The following is a 15,051-nucleotide window of genomic DNA, read 5'->3' on the forward strand; positions in this document are numbered from 1 at the left end:
CCCTACACTTTCACACCAGAGAATGTCTAAACTCTGTGTTACAGCTCTTGTCGGTTCAATCCTTTTTTTTTTTTTTTTTTTTTTTTGATCCTCTACACTCACTCCTATTTTAATTTTAATCTTAGTCCATGATCCTTTAAAATTTACCCTGCGATTTGATTTTGATTATAAGGTGTACGTGGGTGCTGGTGTAGAGGATTACGTTCTCTGTGTTGCGGTACAAATCAGCCAAGTAATCTGTGGACCATTAATTAAGTTTTTTACTTGGAGCACGAGATTCAAGAATCGTTCTTTCTTTCTTTCAGAAATGACACGTGGATCGATGTTGAAGTTCGATTTTGATTGACGGGTCAATCAGACGGCGGTTATTTTGAGGGCCAATTGTCGGTGATGAAGGGGGCAAATAGCCGGACGGTTCAGATGCTTTTCCACTGGTGAGGGGCTCACTGTTGTGGGGACCCCAGAAACGATGTGGTCCCTGTTCCTGTCCTTCTGCCACGTCATTCATTATGTTTGGTGCTATGATGACTGTGTCTGGTATGATGATGGTAACTAGACGTAATCACTCTGATTTTTTTTAAGAATGTCTGTACTTGTGGCCCACGAATTTTACAATGGGCTTCGATCCGACCCATTAACTCACGGGCCTAGTAAAGATATCAAATGGGCTGGGCTTGAAATAAACTATACCATATGGAATTTAGTGCTTGGATAATTACTAGTAAGAGCAACTTGTGCAAGTGGGTCGATTTTTTAATTGCAACTTGTCAAGTGGGTATACAAATAATTGAAATCCAATAATAGCCTTTATTATTCAACTAGAAGCTGGAGGTTAATAATGTAATTACACAATTAGATTCTGAAACGTCTGTCTGTCACTTCTCACAACCTGGAAGTGAACTCGAAAGGACTATCCAAATCCTAGTGAAGGGCTGGCTGGCTTCGGCTTCACATTTTAACATCAGCGTGTGACCGGCTCTTTTCTTCTCTACGGTTAGATTCAAGTCTGTTCTGTTTTAAAGGTGAGTCTTTCATAATTGTTGTTATTCTCAGCTCAGATTATTGGATTTGTGGGAATTTTGTTAATTATCAACTGTTGAATCCGAATTCCCATTTAATCTGATTCCAGTTTGTCCTTTCTAGCTTCTTATTTGGATGGGCATTTCTTTATACAATATAATTGTCACTTGAGATTTATCAATCAAGAAACTCTTCTGTTCAGTTTATGTTTGAGCAAATGAATGAAAAATTAGCTTAAGATGTGTAGATATGAGTGTTGGTTTGTTTAAATTGAGGTATAAATGAGAACCTGCAAGAGAGTTGCTATGTTCTTTGCCTTCGTGAAAGTAGAATTCCGCTAAAAACATTTTAGGGAATATCAAAACAAGATGACTTAGAGTAATTACTTTTTCTCCAGGAATTAGATTTATTAGGACCTAAGTTGAAGTGTTTTGTCATGAAATTTACAGGGGGAAAACAGAACAAAGATTTTAAAGATAATTTAGTAACTCTAAAATGTCTTCCTATTTCATTTTAATTTGTTGTGAAAGATGATTGGATTCGTGAACCATTGGTTTTCCTCTGCAAGTGTGTAAATTTTTTTATTGAGTAATGCCTCAGAACTTACAAATGTCATATCTCTGCCTTTGCGGATGGGAGATGATTAAACTTAGCAGCATAATTGGATGAAGGCATACCAATACGTGACCCACTTAGAGGAATTGAAGATATTCTTATTTCCATTGGTTACATTTTAAATTGAATGAATTTAATGTGTTGATGTGGTGAAGTTGTTATCTATTCTGAATGGCGTTCAATGCAGTGTGAACAAACTTGAGATGGCTTACAGTTGATCTTTATATCTTATCAACCATTGGGAATTATGCATTATTGAGGAAGATGTTACAAACTAATTTCTATTGTTTATTATATCTTCCTTGAAGATATGGTTGTGGGAGTGGCTTGAGTGTTTTGTTTCACATTTTCTCCATTCATACTCTACAAACATTTGATAAATGATAAATTTGGTTCTCATTCTTTTCAGGTACACCTCAAATTGGACTTCTGTTCTCTGAGTTGCATAAAGCATGAATTTTTTCTTTCCATTCTCCTCGTATGGACATTATTGGAGTGGTCAAACCCTGTAAACTTGGTGACCAGAGTACTAGTGATATCATTGTACAATTGAGAAATAATGAAGGAAGACCTGAAAGTTTCTACTCTCACTCAACCGTTCTTATAAGTAAGAGCAAATACTTTGCTGATAAGCTCTCCTGTCTGGACTCTGGCAAATGCATTCAGATTCACTGCTCAAAGTTCAATTATGATTATCATGTCAAACTTTTAAGATTGCTGTATCTCCCCGTTGACTCACTTTTGGATTCTTTGGACACTGTCAAATCTGCTATTGGTATTCTTCAGCTAGCCATTGATTTCGGTTGTGAAGAGATCACAAAGGGCTGTGTCCAGTATCTGGAGGCCATTCCTTGGGAGGACAAGGAAGAGGAAGAAATTCTAAAAACAGTTTCAAAGCTGGGACCAATAGCCATGCCTATATTAGCCAGGATCCAACCTGTAGATCTAAAGGCTACAAAGAATGTTTTTGTTTCCGCTGTTCGCTTTGCCACTAACATTGGTGGATCATGTCCACCATTTGATGCCAATCTTAAAACATCTGCTCAAGAACAAGTTGAATACATGCTAGCAGAAGATGCTGACACCCCACTGGTTACTGCTGATGATGAAGTAAAATCAGTAGTGAAAATGGGTCTTTCCAAGGTTTGTTCTTCATTTGAAAAGGAATTGTCTTCCTTGCTTTTGGAGTCTGATCTCACATCTGAGACAGCAGAGGATAAAATAATGCTGTGTCTATCAGATATTGAATGGATGTCTAACATACTTCTGAAGATGAATTTGATGAACGAATTCGTTTTAAATTGGACTGAAATCTCTGATAAGATATTGGCGGTTATTGAAGATAAGAAACTTGATTCTTCCATGTGGGCATTGAAAATAAAGGTAATAGAATTGACAGGAAAAGTCTTGGATGCAGTTGGTTATGGAACTGTGATACTCCCGGCGCCATCCCGTGTAAGATTGCTAAAGACATGGCTACCTTATATAAGAAAAATGAAGCCTCTTCTGGAAGTGAAGAGTAGCAAGGAGGTAGATTTTCCTCACAAGATGGACGAAGACCTCTGTGGGAACATAGAGGAAGCAATCGTCCAGCTAGTACTGGCGTTACCATCAAATGATCAAGCTGAAATACTAACAGACTGGTTGAAAACCGAGCAGGTAAAGTATCCAGACTTGAGCGAGGCCTTTGAAGTGTGGTGTTACAGAACTAAGTCAGCAAAGAGAAGATTGCTGGAAGGAGGGTTGGATAGAGTAGGCAATGCCACCCTTAGCCTTTGAGGTATTATTATTATTGTATTCATGTTGTAAAATTAAATTCCATCGTCTATATTCCTGAAAGTTCTATTTGATTTTTCCATTTTAATGGAGTGTCCAAGAAATTGAACAGATAATGCTTCCAAATATGATTCAGAACAAGAATCAATCACCATTTTTGATCGAGAATATGCTAACAATAGCCCTTGAGCAAGAACAATTATACCCACACTTTTTATATTCATTAAATAAATTAACATTCAATTAAATCCCCAAAATTATTTTGATAAATTTCAGAATATATATAATAATACTTCAAAACTAGTTTTATGTAATGAACACCCCTAAGGGGAGTAATTTATTTGTTTAATTAGGGTGTTCGGACAGTTTGTGCGTACCTCAACTAATCTTCAGGATATATTGAACATCCTACAAGCCTGATGGGCCAGATAAGTCCTACAAAGTGGACGTCTATCACATTTGTAACTTATCTGATCCATTAGATTTGTAAGATGTTCAATAGATCTCGAAAATTAGTTGAGGTATGTGTAAACGGTCGGACCATCCGATTAAAATAAATAAATAAATAAATAAAAAAAAATACTCTCCCTAATGGTGTTCATAAAATATCTCCATTGTGAAACGTCGAAATGTCCTCATTACCCCTAATTTTATTAGTTAGGATTACTTAGGAAATGATACCTTAGCTTAAATAATGGGGGTAAGACAGTAATTAAAAGTAGTTAACATATAACTAATCTTAATTATAATAATAGTAACCAATTATCTCTACTTAATCAGCCAGCTCATCCATCTTTCTCTCTCTATATATATATATATATATATATATGTGTGTGTGTGTGTGTGTGTGTGTGTGTGTGTGTGTGTGTGTGTGTTTTCTGGTATCTGCAGAGTTCACAAGGCAAGGCAACCAACTAGCTACGACAAAGAATAAAAAAGAAAAAGAAAAAGTCGGATTTGAGAAGAAGCTTTATATATTAAGTCTCCTCTGGGAAGGCAGAAGCAGAAGTGGAATCGAGAAATGTACGTGAGAGCAGTGCCAACGACGGATCTGAATAGGAACACGGAGTGGTTCACGTACCCAGGAGTCTGGAGCACTTACATTTTGATTCTATTCTTCTCATGGCTCATTGTTCTTTCTCTCTTTCATTGTACCCCTGGCATGGCTTGGACCATCGTTCACCTCTCTCATTTTCTTGTAAGATTCTTTTTTCTTTTTCATTTGATTCCCTTTTTTTTATTCTCGATCTGTTTCTTTCCTTCATATATACACGAAAAATCCGTTTTTTCTGTTAATATAATTGTCAAAATCTTTTCTTTTGACTTGTATTGATTTAGAAGTAGGAAGGTGACGTTCTGGATTAGAGATTGCTCTGCTGCTATTTTTTTTTTGGTAAGATTTAGATTATCTTAAAACGGTGAAAGGGATTGACCCTTGTGATCACTCTTTAAGAGAGGAGGAAACTACCCAGACCCACATCTTGTTGTCTTTGGTGCTTGTGTGTAGATGAATTATTAAGCCATTATTGTGAAATTTGTATGTGTTAAGATGAATATGTTTCTAATGATTAAGTTTGTACGCGATCATATATTTGTGAAAAAGATATTTGTAACAGGGAGGAATATCTAGTTCATTTGTTTAAGATATTTGTGGAAGTTTTATTGGACCATCAAATGTAACAAATTTTGCTGGTTAGCTTAGGACTTCAATCTCTAGTAAAATTACGTGTGTTCATTGATTTGTGGAAGACTCTGAATGAATTATCACCATTTTCTTGTTACTTGTAGGCCTTTTAGATATCATTAAACCACGTTTTTCTTTGTTATAGTTATGTTTCTTCTCTGTTTTATTATAGCTGTTAGACAAAATTTTGGGCTACTTTAGAATTGGAGGATGGCACTTTAGCTTTCTGTTAGTTGTTCTCATCCAGTTATTTCTTGATTGGGAACCGAATTTGAATATGGTGTTTGGTAACAATCAATAGCTATGTTTGAGTAGAAAGGTGATTGTACCTAAATACATGAACATCTCAAATGTGGAATCACAAGAAACAACATTCAATTTGGCTACTATCTCTTTTTGCCCTGTGTTCCTTGAATTATATATTTTTCCGTTTTTTCTTGCATCCATAATTGATGCAGGTAAGTCCAATAATGCATTATCCAGTACAATAATATCTATCATTTAGTTATATTGAACTGTATGAGAGAAAGTCTTGGGTAGGAAAGATGTACTATTTGTATGTCCAATAGCATCCCACCGCACCCTATATATTTATTTCCTCTTCCCAATAACCAAAATAATTGGTTAGCTTTAAAACAAAGAAATTTTATTAGATTGATGTATGGATGATGCGAGATGCCCATCCCATTGAGGATTTTCACATCGTATAAATTTCTATCCTCTAGTCTTTTTTTTTTTTTTTGGCCTGTTCATTTGACCATGTTTCTTTTGGTTATGGCTTGAATTTCTTTATACATTTTCCATTGGGAATTCATCTAGATCAATTAATATAACAATATTCTGCATGGTTCTCATTAGACCTTGTGTTAGCTCAGACTTGAGTTATATCTTGAAGCTCATGTTCTTTTAGTTTATGCTGGTTGGATGCGAAAGCTGTTTTGTGTGTTTTGGAGTAAAAGATGAACCTTATATTTTGAGTGAGAGAATCGTTTGTTGGGTGGAAATTGTTTGTCCGCTTAAAAGTATTGATAGCAAATTTGTGATTGCAGTGTCTCTTGCTCTTTTACAGCCTTTCTTCCCCAAATACATGACATTGTATAATTGTGAATGTCTTTGCGTCTTACTTCAGGTTACTTATCACTTTTTCCATTGGAAGAAAGGAACACCATTTGCTGATGACCAGGGCATTTACAATGGGTTGACATGGTGGGAGCAGATAGACAATGGCAAGCAACTCACTCGCAACAGAAAGTTTTTGACTGTTGTACCTGTTGTGCTGTAAGTAATTTGCTCTCACTATGTGGGTCTTTTGTTTCAATACCCAAACAATATAGAACATGAAACAGAACTTTCTGTTCAAATTGTCTAGTAATTGGATTGCCATTTTTTAAAAATAAATATACAATTAGAACCAGAAAACTGTAGGGTAGTTTACATCTTTGCTAGATGATTGGATAACATGTTTAAACTTAGGCTTATGATTTTAACTTTAGGTGCATATTATTTGTTTAGTTTTATTTGTTGAAGTGAGGTTATCGTCTGAATTTGGGAAAAGCATCTCTGTGAATATTACCGACTTGCACACTAAACTGTAGCTCACTGATAATTACACTGATCTCCGAAGGGCATGCCATGCATTTTTATTCCCAACCTCCATCAGCCCTTCAAGTTTGACTTGTTTATTATTGGAACAGTTAAACTTATCCCAATGGTATTGGAGGTTACTTTTGGCATAAGGGGAGAATGAGGTTTGCGTGGTTGAATTGAATTTGAACTCTGTTTCTAGATTTTTGGTTGATGAGTTGTAGATCTCAATGTCATTATTCCTTGTATCACTATCGTTTTGACTTAAATCTCTAATTAAACAAAGTCTTCTCCCACAAGGCTTTTCTTTTCTGTTTCAAAGAAAAAGAATGATATGTCAATGTCATCAGTAATTAGAAAAGCTGATATATCTTTATCGTAGGGCTGTTCTTTGCTTTCTAAGCATGAGTTTCTTCTTTTTTCTCCCTTCTCGAGACAGTGGAGTAATTCTTCCAAAAAAAAAAAATGGCTTTTTATATATTTTTTTTCCATATACCTTGATTAACTGAAGTGTTTCAAGACTTTTTCTTTCCTTGTGTGGCTGATCACAGTCTAATGCATGAATATCTTGCATTTGATTTGACTTTAGCTATCCAAATTAGTGAAAACTGATTGAAAGTATTTTGTTTCTTGGGAAAAGTTTTCTTTTACCTCCATTAAAACTTATCTTCTTCTGTTTCACATCTTTCAGGTATTTGATAGCTTCACACACAACAGACTATCAGAATCCGATGCTTTTCTTCAATACCCTAGCCGTCTTTGTACTGGTGGTTGCAAAGTTTCCAAACATGCACAAGGTCCGTATATTTGGGATCAATGCTGATCACTGAACTGCTGAGAAAGAATTTCATGTTTCTTCAATTTAGTTACTAGGTTTTGATTCATTTTTGTATTCCAATTAAAATGGTGATATCCCCTGTACAGACATTGATACTGAATAGGGTACATTATTTTTTATTTATCAAGTTTATACGTATACCTCCCCTCATAACTTGGCTCAGTTTCCATCCTCCCCTCCCCCCCCCAAAAAAAAATTTGGAATCTACACTGCTTTTTTTCACGGACCTTGGATCGTTCATGACATTTTGCATTGATCTAGCTTTATCTTGCAATTTCCATCTTCGGTTCTGCAATTCCCATCTTCGGGTCTGGATGTGTTTGTTGCGAGGAAGATGGGACAATGATAGAGGTAGCAAGCAGAAAAGTCGTTTATGAATAGGCTAATGAAATGATTCCAGGGTTCCGTAAATAACAAGGCTTTGCCTATATGATTTTGATCGTTCAGTCAGCCTGGTGCTTAGCTAAAACGGGTTGGCTCCCTCCTATTAGCCTACCTAGTGATTTGAAGTGCCATGGAGCCTCTGGAAATTGAGAGTAACTTGAGAATGAAGGCTATAATGTGTGCTTTTGTCTTCAACTTCACGTTACTTGAAACGTGGAAAAACATAGCCTCAATCATTAGTATATAAATTTAACCTCATCAAGTCCAAGTTATGGAGTCATGAGGGCAATGGAAAAAGCAATTTTGAAATTTGACAATTTAATGAAGACATCTTTAAGTAAACCTAAAGAGAAAATCATGGTTGAAAAGGCAAATGGGGTTAATCTATGGATAGATTTTAGAATATCCATGCCAGATATGGGCTTATTTGAGGCAAAATAAGTAGGTTTTGACTAGCATTGTTCCTATATAAAAGTGAAAGTATGATACTCTCAATCTCAGCCACTGTTAAAGAACTCACAAAGTGGGTTCATAAGAGTCATAATTTAGATGAACTATTCAGGCAACAACCATGAAAAGTGTTTTTGCCATATCTTCCTCCTTCCGTTTTGATTTATCCTTTCTATAACTAGCAGACCACGTTGAACAATTAATCTTCTAATGGAAGATGAACCCAAGTTTTTTTAAACGGGCGACTGGACATTCAGGTTTCCCAACACAGCCCCATATGGTGAAAACAATCGAGAGAGATGTGAGGTCTAAATATGGCAAAACCAAAAGACCCCATTTATGATTACATATAATTAATAATTGAGAAGATGATATGTCTGTGGATCTATCTATCTAAAACTTAGGCAAATTGGCAGTTGATTAAGTGGCATACAGCAAAGAACAAAAACGAAGTAATATATTATACAGATTAATAATAATAAAAGGTTCTAGATCTGGATTGATCAAGTTAGTGGGTTGTATTATTCTTGAGCACACTTGCCGAGGGGAATGTTTGTGGGGTCCCTATTTTAAGAGTAAAGAAAACAAGGGTTTGTCAGATGTACCTCAATCTTTTAATTAGAAAAAAGGAAAGAGGTGGGCATGGAATGGAAGTAATCATCACTCAATGGGGGGTGGTGGAAAATGAATTGAAGAAGCATTGTGACTTGTTGTGAGAGTGAGAAAGAGAGAGAGAGAGAGAGACTCTTCAAAACTGTTCTCATTTAGAAACCAGTAGGTGAGCTTTTTGGTTGAGGTAGGTTTAATGGTTCAAGAGTTTAAGACACAAACTCTAACTTTATCACTTGCTTTATGACAATGTCATGTGGAGGTATCAGATTTCTTACCTGGCTCTCTTCGTTCTCCACCTTTAATTTGCTTCTTTATATATTAATATCTTCTTCAAGAATCAATCTCTGTGCTTCTGTGAGACCTTAAAATGATCTCATAACCTGTTTACAAGAAGGGAATGGAGAGAATTCATGCTACCATTGGAACCCTATTGAGATTTTTGGTGAGTATTTTACTAAAACAAAGCATTTTTCACCCGTAAAACTCCTTACAAACTTGCACATTATACATTTAATTATAATTTGTACCAAGCCAACAATGACACATAGAACACTGGGTTGCCCTTCCTCTCTCTTTCTGTGGATACATGAAATAAAGGGGCATGAAGCAAGCCCTCTTCTACTTGTAATTTACCCTAAAAGAATCTGGGCTAATTTATATAACAAGCTTGATATCATCTTCTAGCATTTCTGATGATCAGTATCTCTTGTCACCACCCATTCTGAAGCCAATCAAAAATTAAGCTTCAAATTCCCACCATTACCAAAGAGTAAATAAGATGATTAAAGGAGAAAAAAAGAGGCAAAGTAAGAGAGAAAGAAACTCATGTAATGTACCCTATCTGTTAGTAATGAAGAAATCCAAACAAGTCACCCACCTTAACAAATTAATATAAGTTAAATAAACCCAAAAGAAAAAAAAAAAATAAAGAAGAAAAAGAAAAAGAAAAAGACCCAAATTATTTTTCATCATATATTCTTTACCATGATCCTCCCCCTAACATTCCAGTCCAATAGCCAGAAGAATCTCCTTGCTCCCTATTCTGCTCAATATCAGTTGAACTAGAAACTTGTTTCAAATCTTCAAATGGAAACAGCAGCCTTCCAGTGCTAGTCTGTATTAAACAAAGTCTTCTCCCACAAGGCTTTTCTTTTCTGTTTCAAAGAAAAAGAATGATATGTCAATGTCATCAGTAATTAGAAAAGCTGATATATCTTTATCGTAGGGCTGTTCTTTGCTTTCTAAGCATGAGTTTCTTCTTTTTTCTCCCTTCTCGAGACAGTGGAGTAATTCTTCCAAAAAAAAAAAATGGCTTTTTATATATTTTTTTTCCATATACCTTGATTAACTGAAGTGTTTCAAGACTTTTTCTTTCCTTGTGTGGCTGATCACAGTCTAATGCATGAATATCTTGCATTTGATTTGACTTTAGCTATCCAAATTAGTGAAAACTGATTGAAAGTATTTTGTTTCTTGGGAAAAGTTTTCTTTTACCTCCATTAAAACTTATCTTCTTCTGTTTCACATCTTTCAGGTATTTGATAGCTTCACACACAACAGACTATCAGAATCCGATGCTTTTCTTCAATACCCTAGCCGTCTTTGTACTGGTAGTTGCAAAGTTTCCAAACATGCACAAGGTCCGTATATTTGGGATCAATGCTGATCACTGAACTGCTGAGAAAGAATTTCATGTTTCTTCAATTTAGTTACTAGGTTTTGATCATTTTTGTATTCCAATTAAAATGGTGATATCCCCTGTACAGACGTTGACACTGAAAAGGGTACATTATTTTTTATTTATCAAGTTTATACGTATACCTCCCCTCATAACTTGGCTCAGTTTCCATCCTCCCCTCCCCCCCCCAAAAAAAAATTTGGAATCTACACTGCTTTTTTTCACGGACCTTGGATCGTTCATGACATTTTGCATTGATCTAGCTTTATCTTGCAATTTCCATCTTCGGTTCTGCAATTCCCATCTTCGGGTCTGGATGTGTTTGTTGCGAGGAAGATGGGACAATGATAGAGGTAGCAAGCAGAAAAGTCGTTTATGAATAGGCTAATGAAATGATTCCAGGGTTCCGTAAATAACAAGGCTTTGCCTATATGATTTTGATCGTTCAGTCAGCCTAGTGCTTAGCTAAAACGGGTTGGCTCCCTCCTATTAGCCTACCTAGTGATTTGAAGTGCCATGGAGCCTCTGGAAATTGAGAGTAACTTGAGAATGAAGGCTATAATGTGTGTTTTTGTCTTCAACTTCACGTTACTTGAAACGTGGAAAAACATAGCCTCAATCATTAGTATATAAATTTAACCTCATGAAGTCCAAGTTATGGAGCCATAAGGGCAATGGAAAAAGCAATTTTGAAATTTGACAATTTAATGAAGACATCTTTAAGTAAACCTCAAGAGAAAATCATGGTTGAAAAGGCAAATGGGGTTAATCTATGGATAGATTTTAGAATATCCATGCCAGATATGGGCTTATTTGAGGCAAAATAAGTAGGCTTTGACTAGCATTGTTCCTATATAAAAGTGTAAGTATGATACTCTCAATCTCAGCCACTGTTAAAGAACTCACAAAGTGGGTTCATAAGAGTCATAATTTAGATGAACTATTCAGGCAACAACCATGAAAAGTATTTTTGCCATATCTTCCTCCTTCCGTTTTGATTTATCCTTTCTATAACTAGCAGACCACGTTGAACAATTAATCTTCTAATGGAAGATGAACCCAAGTTTTTTTAAACGGGCGACTGGACATTCAGGTTTCCCAACACAGCCCCATATGGTGAAAACAATCGAGAGAGATGTGAGGTCTAAATACGGCAAAACCAAAAGACCCCATTTATGATTACATATAATTAATAATTGAGAAGATGATATGTCTGTGGATCTATCTATCTAAAACTTAGGCAAATTGGCAGTTGATTAAGTGGCATACAGCAAAGAACAAAAACGAAGTAATATATTATACAGATTAATAATAATAAAAGGTTCTAGATCTGGATTGATCAAGTTAGTGGGTTGTATTATTCTTGAGCACACTTGCCGAGGGGAATGTTTGTGGGGTCCCTATTTTAAGACTAAAGAAAACAAGGGTTTGTCAGATGTACCTCAATCTTTTAATTAGAAAAAAGGAAAGAGGTGGGCATGGAATAGAAGTAATCATCACTCAATGGGGGGTGGTGGAAAATGAATTGAAGAAGCATTGTGACTTGTTGTGAGAGTGAGAAAGAGAGAGAGAGAGAGAGACTCTTCAAAACTGTTCTCATTTAGAAACCAGTAGGTGAGCTTTTTGGTTGAGGTAGGTTTAATGGTTCAAGAGTTTAAAACACAAACTCTAACTTTATCACTTGCTTTATGACAATGTCATGTGGAGGTATCAGATTTCTTACCTGGCTCTTCTTCGTTCTCCACCTTTAATTTGCTTCTTTATATATTAATATCTTCTTCAAGAATCAATCTCTGTGCTTCTGTGAGACCTTAAAATGATCTCATAACCTGTTTCCAAGAAGGGAATGGAGAGAATTCATGCCACTATTGGAACCCTATTGAGATTTTTGGTGAGTATTTTACTAAAACAAAGCATTTTTCACCCGTAAAACTCCTTACAAACTTGCACATTATACATTTAATTATAATTTGTACCAAGCCAACAATGACACATAGAACACTGGTTTGCCCTTCCTCTCTCTTTCTGTGGATACATGAAATAAAGGGGCATGAAGCAAGCCCTCTTCTACTTGTAATTTACCCTAAAAGAATATGGGCTAATTTATATAACAAGCTTGATATCATCTTCTAGCATTTCTGATGATCAGTATCTCTTGTCACCACCCATTCTGAAGCCAATCAAAAATTAAGCTTCAAATTCCCACCATTACCAAAGAGTAAATAAGATGATTAAAGGAGAAAAAAAGAGGCAAAGTAAGAGAGAAAGAAACTCATGTAATGTACCCTATCTGTTAGTAATGAAGAAATCCAAACAAGTCACCCACCTTAACAAATTAATATAAGTTAAATAAACCCAAAAGAAAAAAAAAAAATAAAGAAGAAAAAGAAAAAGAAAAAGACCCAAATTATTTTTCATCATATATTCTTTACCATGATCCTCCCCCTAACATTCCAGTCCAATAGCCAGAAGAATCTCCTTGCTCCCTATTCTGTTCAATATCAGTTGAACTAGAAACTTGTTTCAAATCTTCAAATGGAAACAGCAGCCTTCCAGTGCTAGTCTGTTGAACACCAGGGAGACTCTCATACCCATTTACTCCAAGTCCATCTAAAGAGAAATTTAGGGTTGGTTTAAAATCTTGCATAGCAAACCCAGGTGTATAAACAGCGCTTGGATCTGGAACCTGGACCGGCATGAAAGAATTCAACCCTCTTGAAGAGAATCCAGTGAGCAGCTCCAGAGCTGAAAGGTGAGGTGTAGTTGATGAAGAAGAAGGAATTTGGATCTTATTGTTGTTGTTGTTATTGTTGTCAATATTTGGAACTTGAACGAATTCAGAGATGCTTCTGAAACCTTGAGTAGCTGGGAAAGCTAAGTTGAGATCTTGTCCTTCATTGATCTTAGGGTTTTGAGTAGAAGACTGGGACAATCTTGGTGGTGTAACAAGATCAGGAAGCTTCTTAGACGAAGAAGAAGATGAAGATGAGGAAGACGTAGATGATGATCTCTTGTTCTTCCTTGAACCACCACCAACAGGAATATTTCTAAGAGACCCACCTTCAGTCCAGTATCTTCTACAAGTCTTGCAGAAATACCTTGGCTGTGTGAGACTGTAGTTGTTATAGTAACAGAACTTGGTGTTCGCAGAATTGCACCTTGGACAATTCAAAGGCGGTGCTTCTTTTTGAGGCCTTGTCTTCCTATCTAAAGGAGCTGGCTTTGGGCATGTATTTGTGACTATCTCTTCTATTGGTTTCACCACAATCTCCTGGAAAAGCGAAAAAACAATATTACGAAAAGAAGAGATAGAACTGAATAAAGAAACAATAACTTGAAGATCAAACAAGAAGATCAGCACTGAAAATAAAAATATAAACACTGAAGATTAAAAAGATGATAACAGACAAACAAAACCAAACAAGGGCAGCTGCTTTACACGTTTCAAGTTCATATCATCCCAACATAAAAGGAGAAAAAAAAAAGAACTCCTTTTCTTTTATCACATAGGCAAAAGAGAACTGATAAAAACTAAATCCAATTGAGTGGGGACTTGCACTAGCCATGAACACACCATCATCCTTTATTAGTTTTAAAAAAAAAAAGAAAAGAACCCCATACGCAATTAAACTTTTCTGATTATGAAAAAGCAAACAGCTTGATGAACACAGCAAGTGATAGCTAGATTTCTCTACCTGTGGCCACTGAGCAGTATCCATGATGAAACTGAAGAAGAAGGAAGAAGAAATGGTATCTCCAAGAGAAAAAAAAAAAAATCAGGGCTTTAACTTGAAACTGGTTAATAAAGTAGGAAAAGGAATGTGTGAAATGGATTTTAGTGTGTGGACGTTCTATGTATATCTCTCTCACCTTTGCTTTATGAAAGTTTATGTCCTGCGTATGTGTATTTGAGAGCGAAAAAGAGAGAGAAAGAGTGCTGAGTGGTTTTGTCTTCATAATTAAAATATTATAAGGTAATATGCCATTTTATTCTCTTTGAGAATATATGTCATCTACTTACAAATTGAATTACTTCTCAAACTAAATTCCATGTATAATTAATGGGGGTTGGATTCAAAGAGTAAAGATTAAGTTCTATGTATAATTAATCGGGGTTGAATTCAGAGAGTAAAGGATATTTTTGTCTTTACAATGATTATCAACGTGAATTAACAGATTTCATTAACTGATCTTAACAATAAGTGGAAAAATAGTTGACGGGTAATTATCGTTTTGAAATTAGATGGAAACATAAATAACTTGGTAATTTAGTAGATACATTTTCTTATGAGTCAGATTTTAAAGATAAGTTATATTTGAAAGAATGAGCCGTAATGAATGTCGATTGTGAAAAAGAGTTTTGGATTATAATGACCCAACATTGAGTCTCACATTATTAATGGTTTGACA

General features: G+C 35.6%; 3 protein-coding genes across 6 annotated transcripts; 2 read left to right on the plus strand and 1 right to left on the minus strand.

The window, feature by feature from the left end:
* Positions 1-2,024: 2,024 nt before the first annotated feature.
* Positions 2,025-3,596, plus strand: LOC116120892 (BTB/POZ domain-containing protein At3g05675-like). The gene has a single exon (XM_031406867.1). It carries the CDS (start codon positions 2,116-2,118, stop codon positions 3,412-3,414), a length of 1,299 nt encoding a protein of 432 aa, XP_031262727.1. The 5' UTR covers positions 2,025-2,115; the 3' UTR covers positions 3,415-3,596.
* A 690-nt stretch (positions 3,597-4,286) lies between these two features.
* LOC116120903 (ORM1-like protein 2) lies at positions 4,287-7,553 on the plus strand. The gene is made up of 3 exons (XM_031406883.1): positions 4,287-4,609; positions 6,225-6,373; positions 7,371-7,553. Exons 1-3 carry the CDS (start codon positions 4,433-4,435, stop codon positions 7,507-7,509), a joined length of 465 nt encoding a protein of 154 aa, XP_031262743.1. The 5' UTR covers positions 4,287-4,432; the 3' UTR covers positions 7,510-7,553.
* A 1,730-nt stretch (positions 7,554-9,283) lies between these two features.
* Positions 9,284-14,557, minus strand: LOC116120898 (dof zinc finger protein DOF4.6). Of its 4 annotated transcripts, XM_031406879.1 has the most exons (4): positions 14,337-14,557; positions 13,171-13,912; positions 9,947-10,043; positions 9,287-9,684 (listed from the first exon to the last, which is right to left on the minus strand). In XM_031406879.1, coding segments are annotated over exons 1-4 (864 nt in total). In that variant the 5' UTR covers positions 14,361-14,557; the 3' UTR covers positions 9,287-9,683. The 4 variants fall into 4 exon arrangements, with proteins under 4 accessions (XP_031262737.1, XP_031262739.1, XP_031262738.1 ...); XM_031406877.1 differs by having other exon boundaries at positions 9,284-10,043; XM_031406878.1 differs by lacking the exons at positions 9,287-9,684; positions 9,947-10,043 and adding an exon at positions 12,736-12,811 and having other exon boundaries at positions 13,074-13,912; positions 14,337-14,552.
* Between the last annotated feature and the right edge of the window lie 494 nt (positions 14,558-15,051).

Source organism: Pistacia vera, unplaced genomic scaffold (genome assembly GCF_008641045.1).
Source record: "Pistacia vera cultivar Batoury unplaced genomic scaffold, PisVer_v2 Contig95, whole genome shotgun sequence".
NCBI classification, from domain to species: Eukaryota; Viridiplantae; Streptophyta; class Magnoliopsida; order Sapindales; family Anacardiaceae; genus Pistacia; species Pistacia vera.

What these genes read in the sequence shown, in the direction of transcription:
- LOC116120903 (XM_031406883.1), top strand. Translation starts at nt 4,433, where the DNA reads ATGTACGTGAGAGCAGTGCCAACGACGGATCTGAATAGGAACACGGAG. An exon ending in TTCACCTCTCTCATTTTCTT is followed by an intron (nt 4,610 to 6,224) that starts GTAAGATTCTTT and finishes GTCTTACTTCAG; the next exon opens with GTTACTTATCACTTTTTCCA. An exon ending in ACTGTTGTACCTGTTGTGCT is followed by an intron (nt 6,374 to 7,370) that starts GTAAGTAATTTG and finishes CACATCTTTCAG; the next exon opens with GTATTTGATAGCTTCACACA.
- LOC116120892 (XM_031406867.1), top strand. Translation starts at nt 2,116, where the DNA reads ATGGACATTATTGGAGTGGTCAAACCCTGTAAACTTGGTGACCAGAGT.
- LOC116120898 (XM_031406877.1), bottom strand. Translation starts at nt 14,360, where the DNA reads ATGGATACTGCTCAGTGGCCACAG. An exon ending in ATACTGCTCAGTGGCCACAG is followed by an intron (nt 13,913 to 14,336) that starts GTAGAGAAATCT and finishes TCGCTTTTCCAG; the next exon opens with GAGATTGTGGTGAAACCAAT. An exon ending in GCTGCTGTTTCCATTTGAAG is followed by an intron (nt 10,044 to 13,170) that starts ATTTGAAACAAG and finishes TTCCATTTGAAG; the next exon opens with ATTTGAAACAAGTTTCTAGT.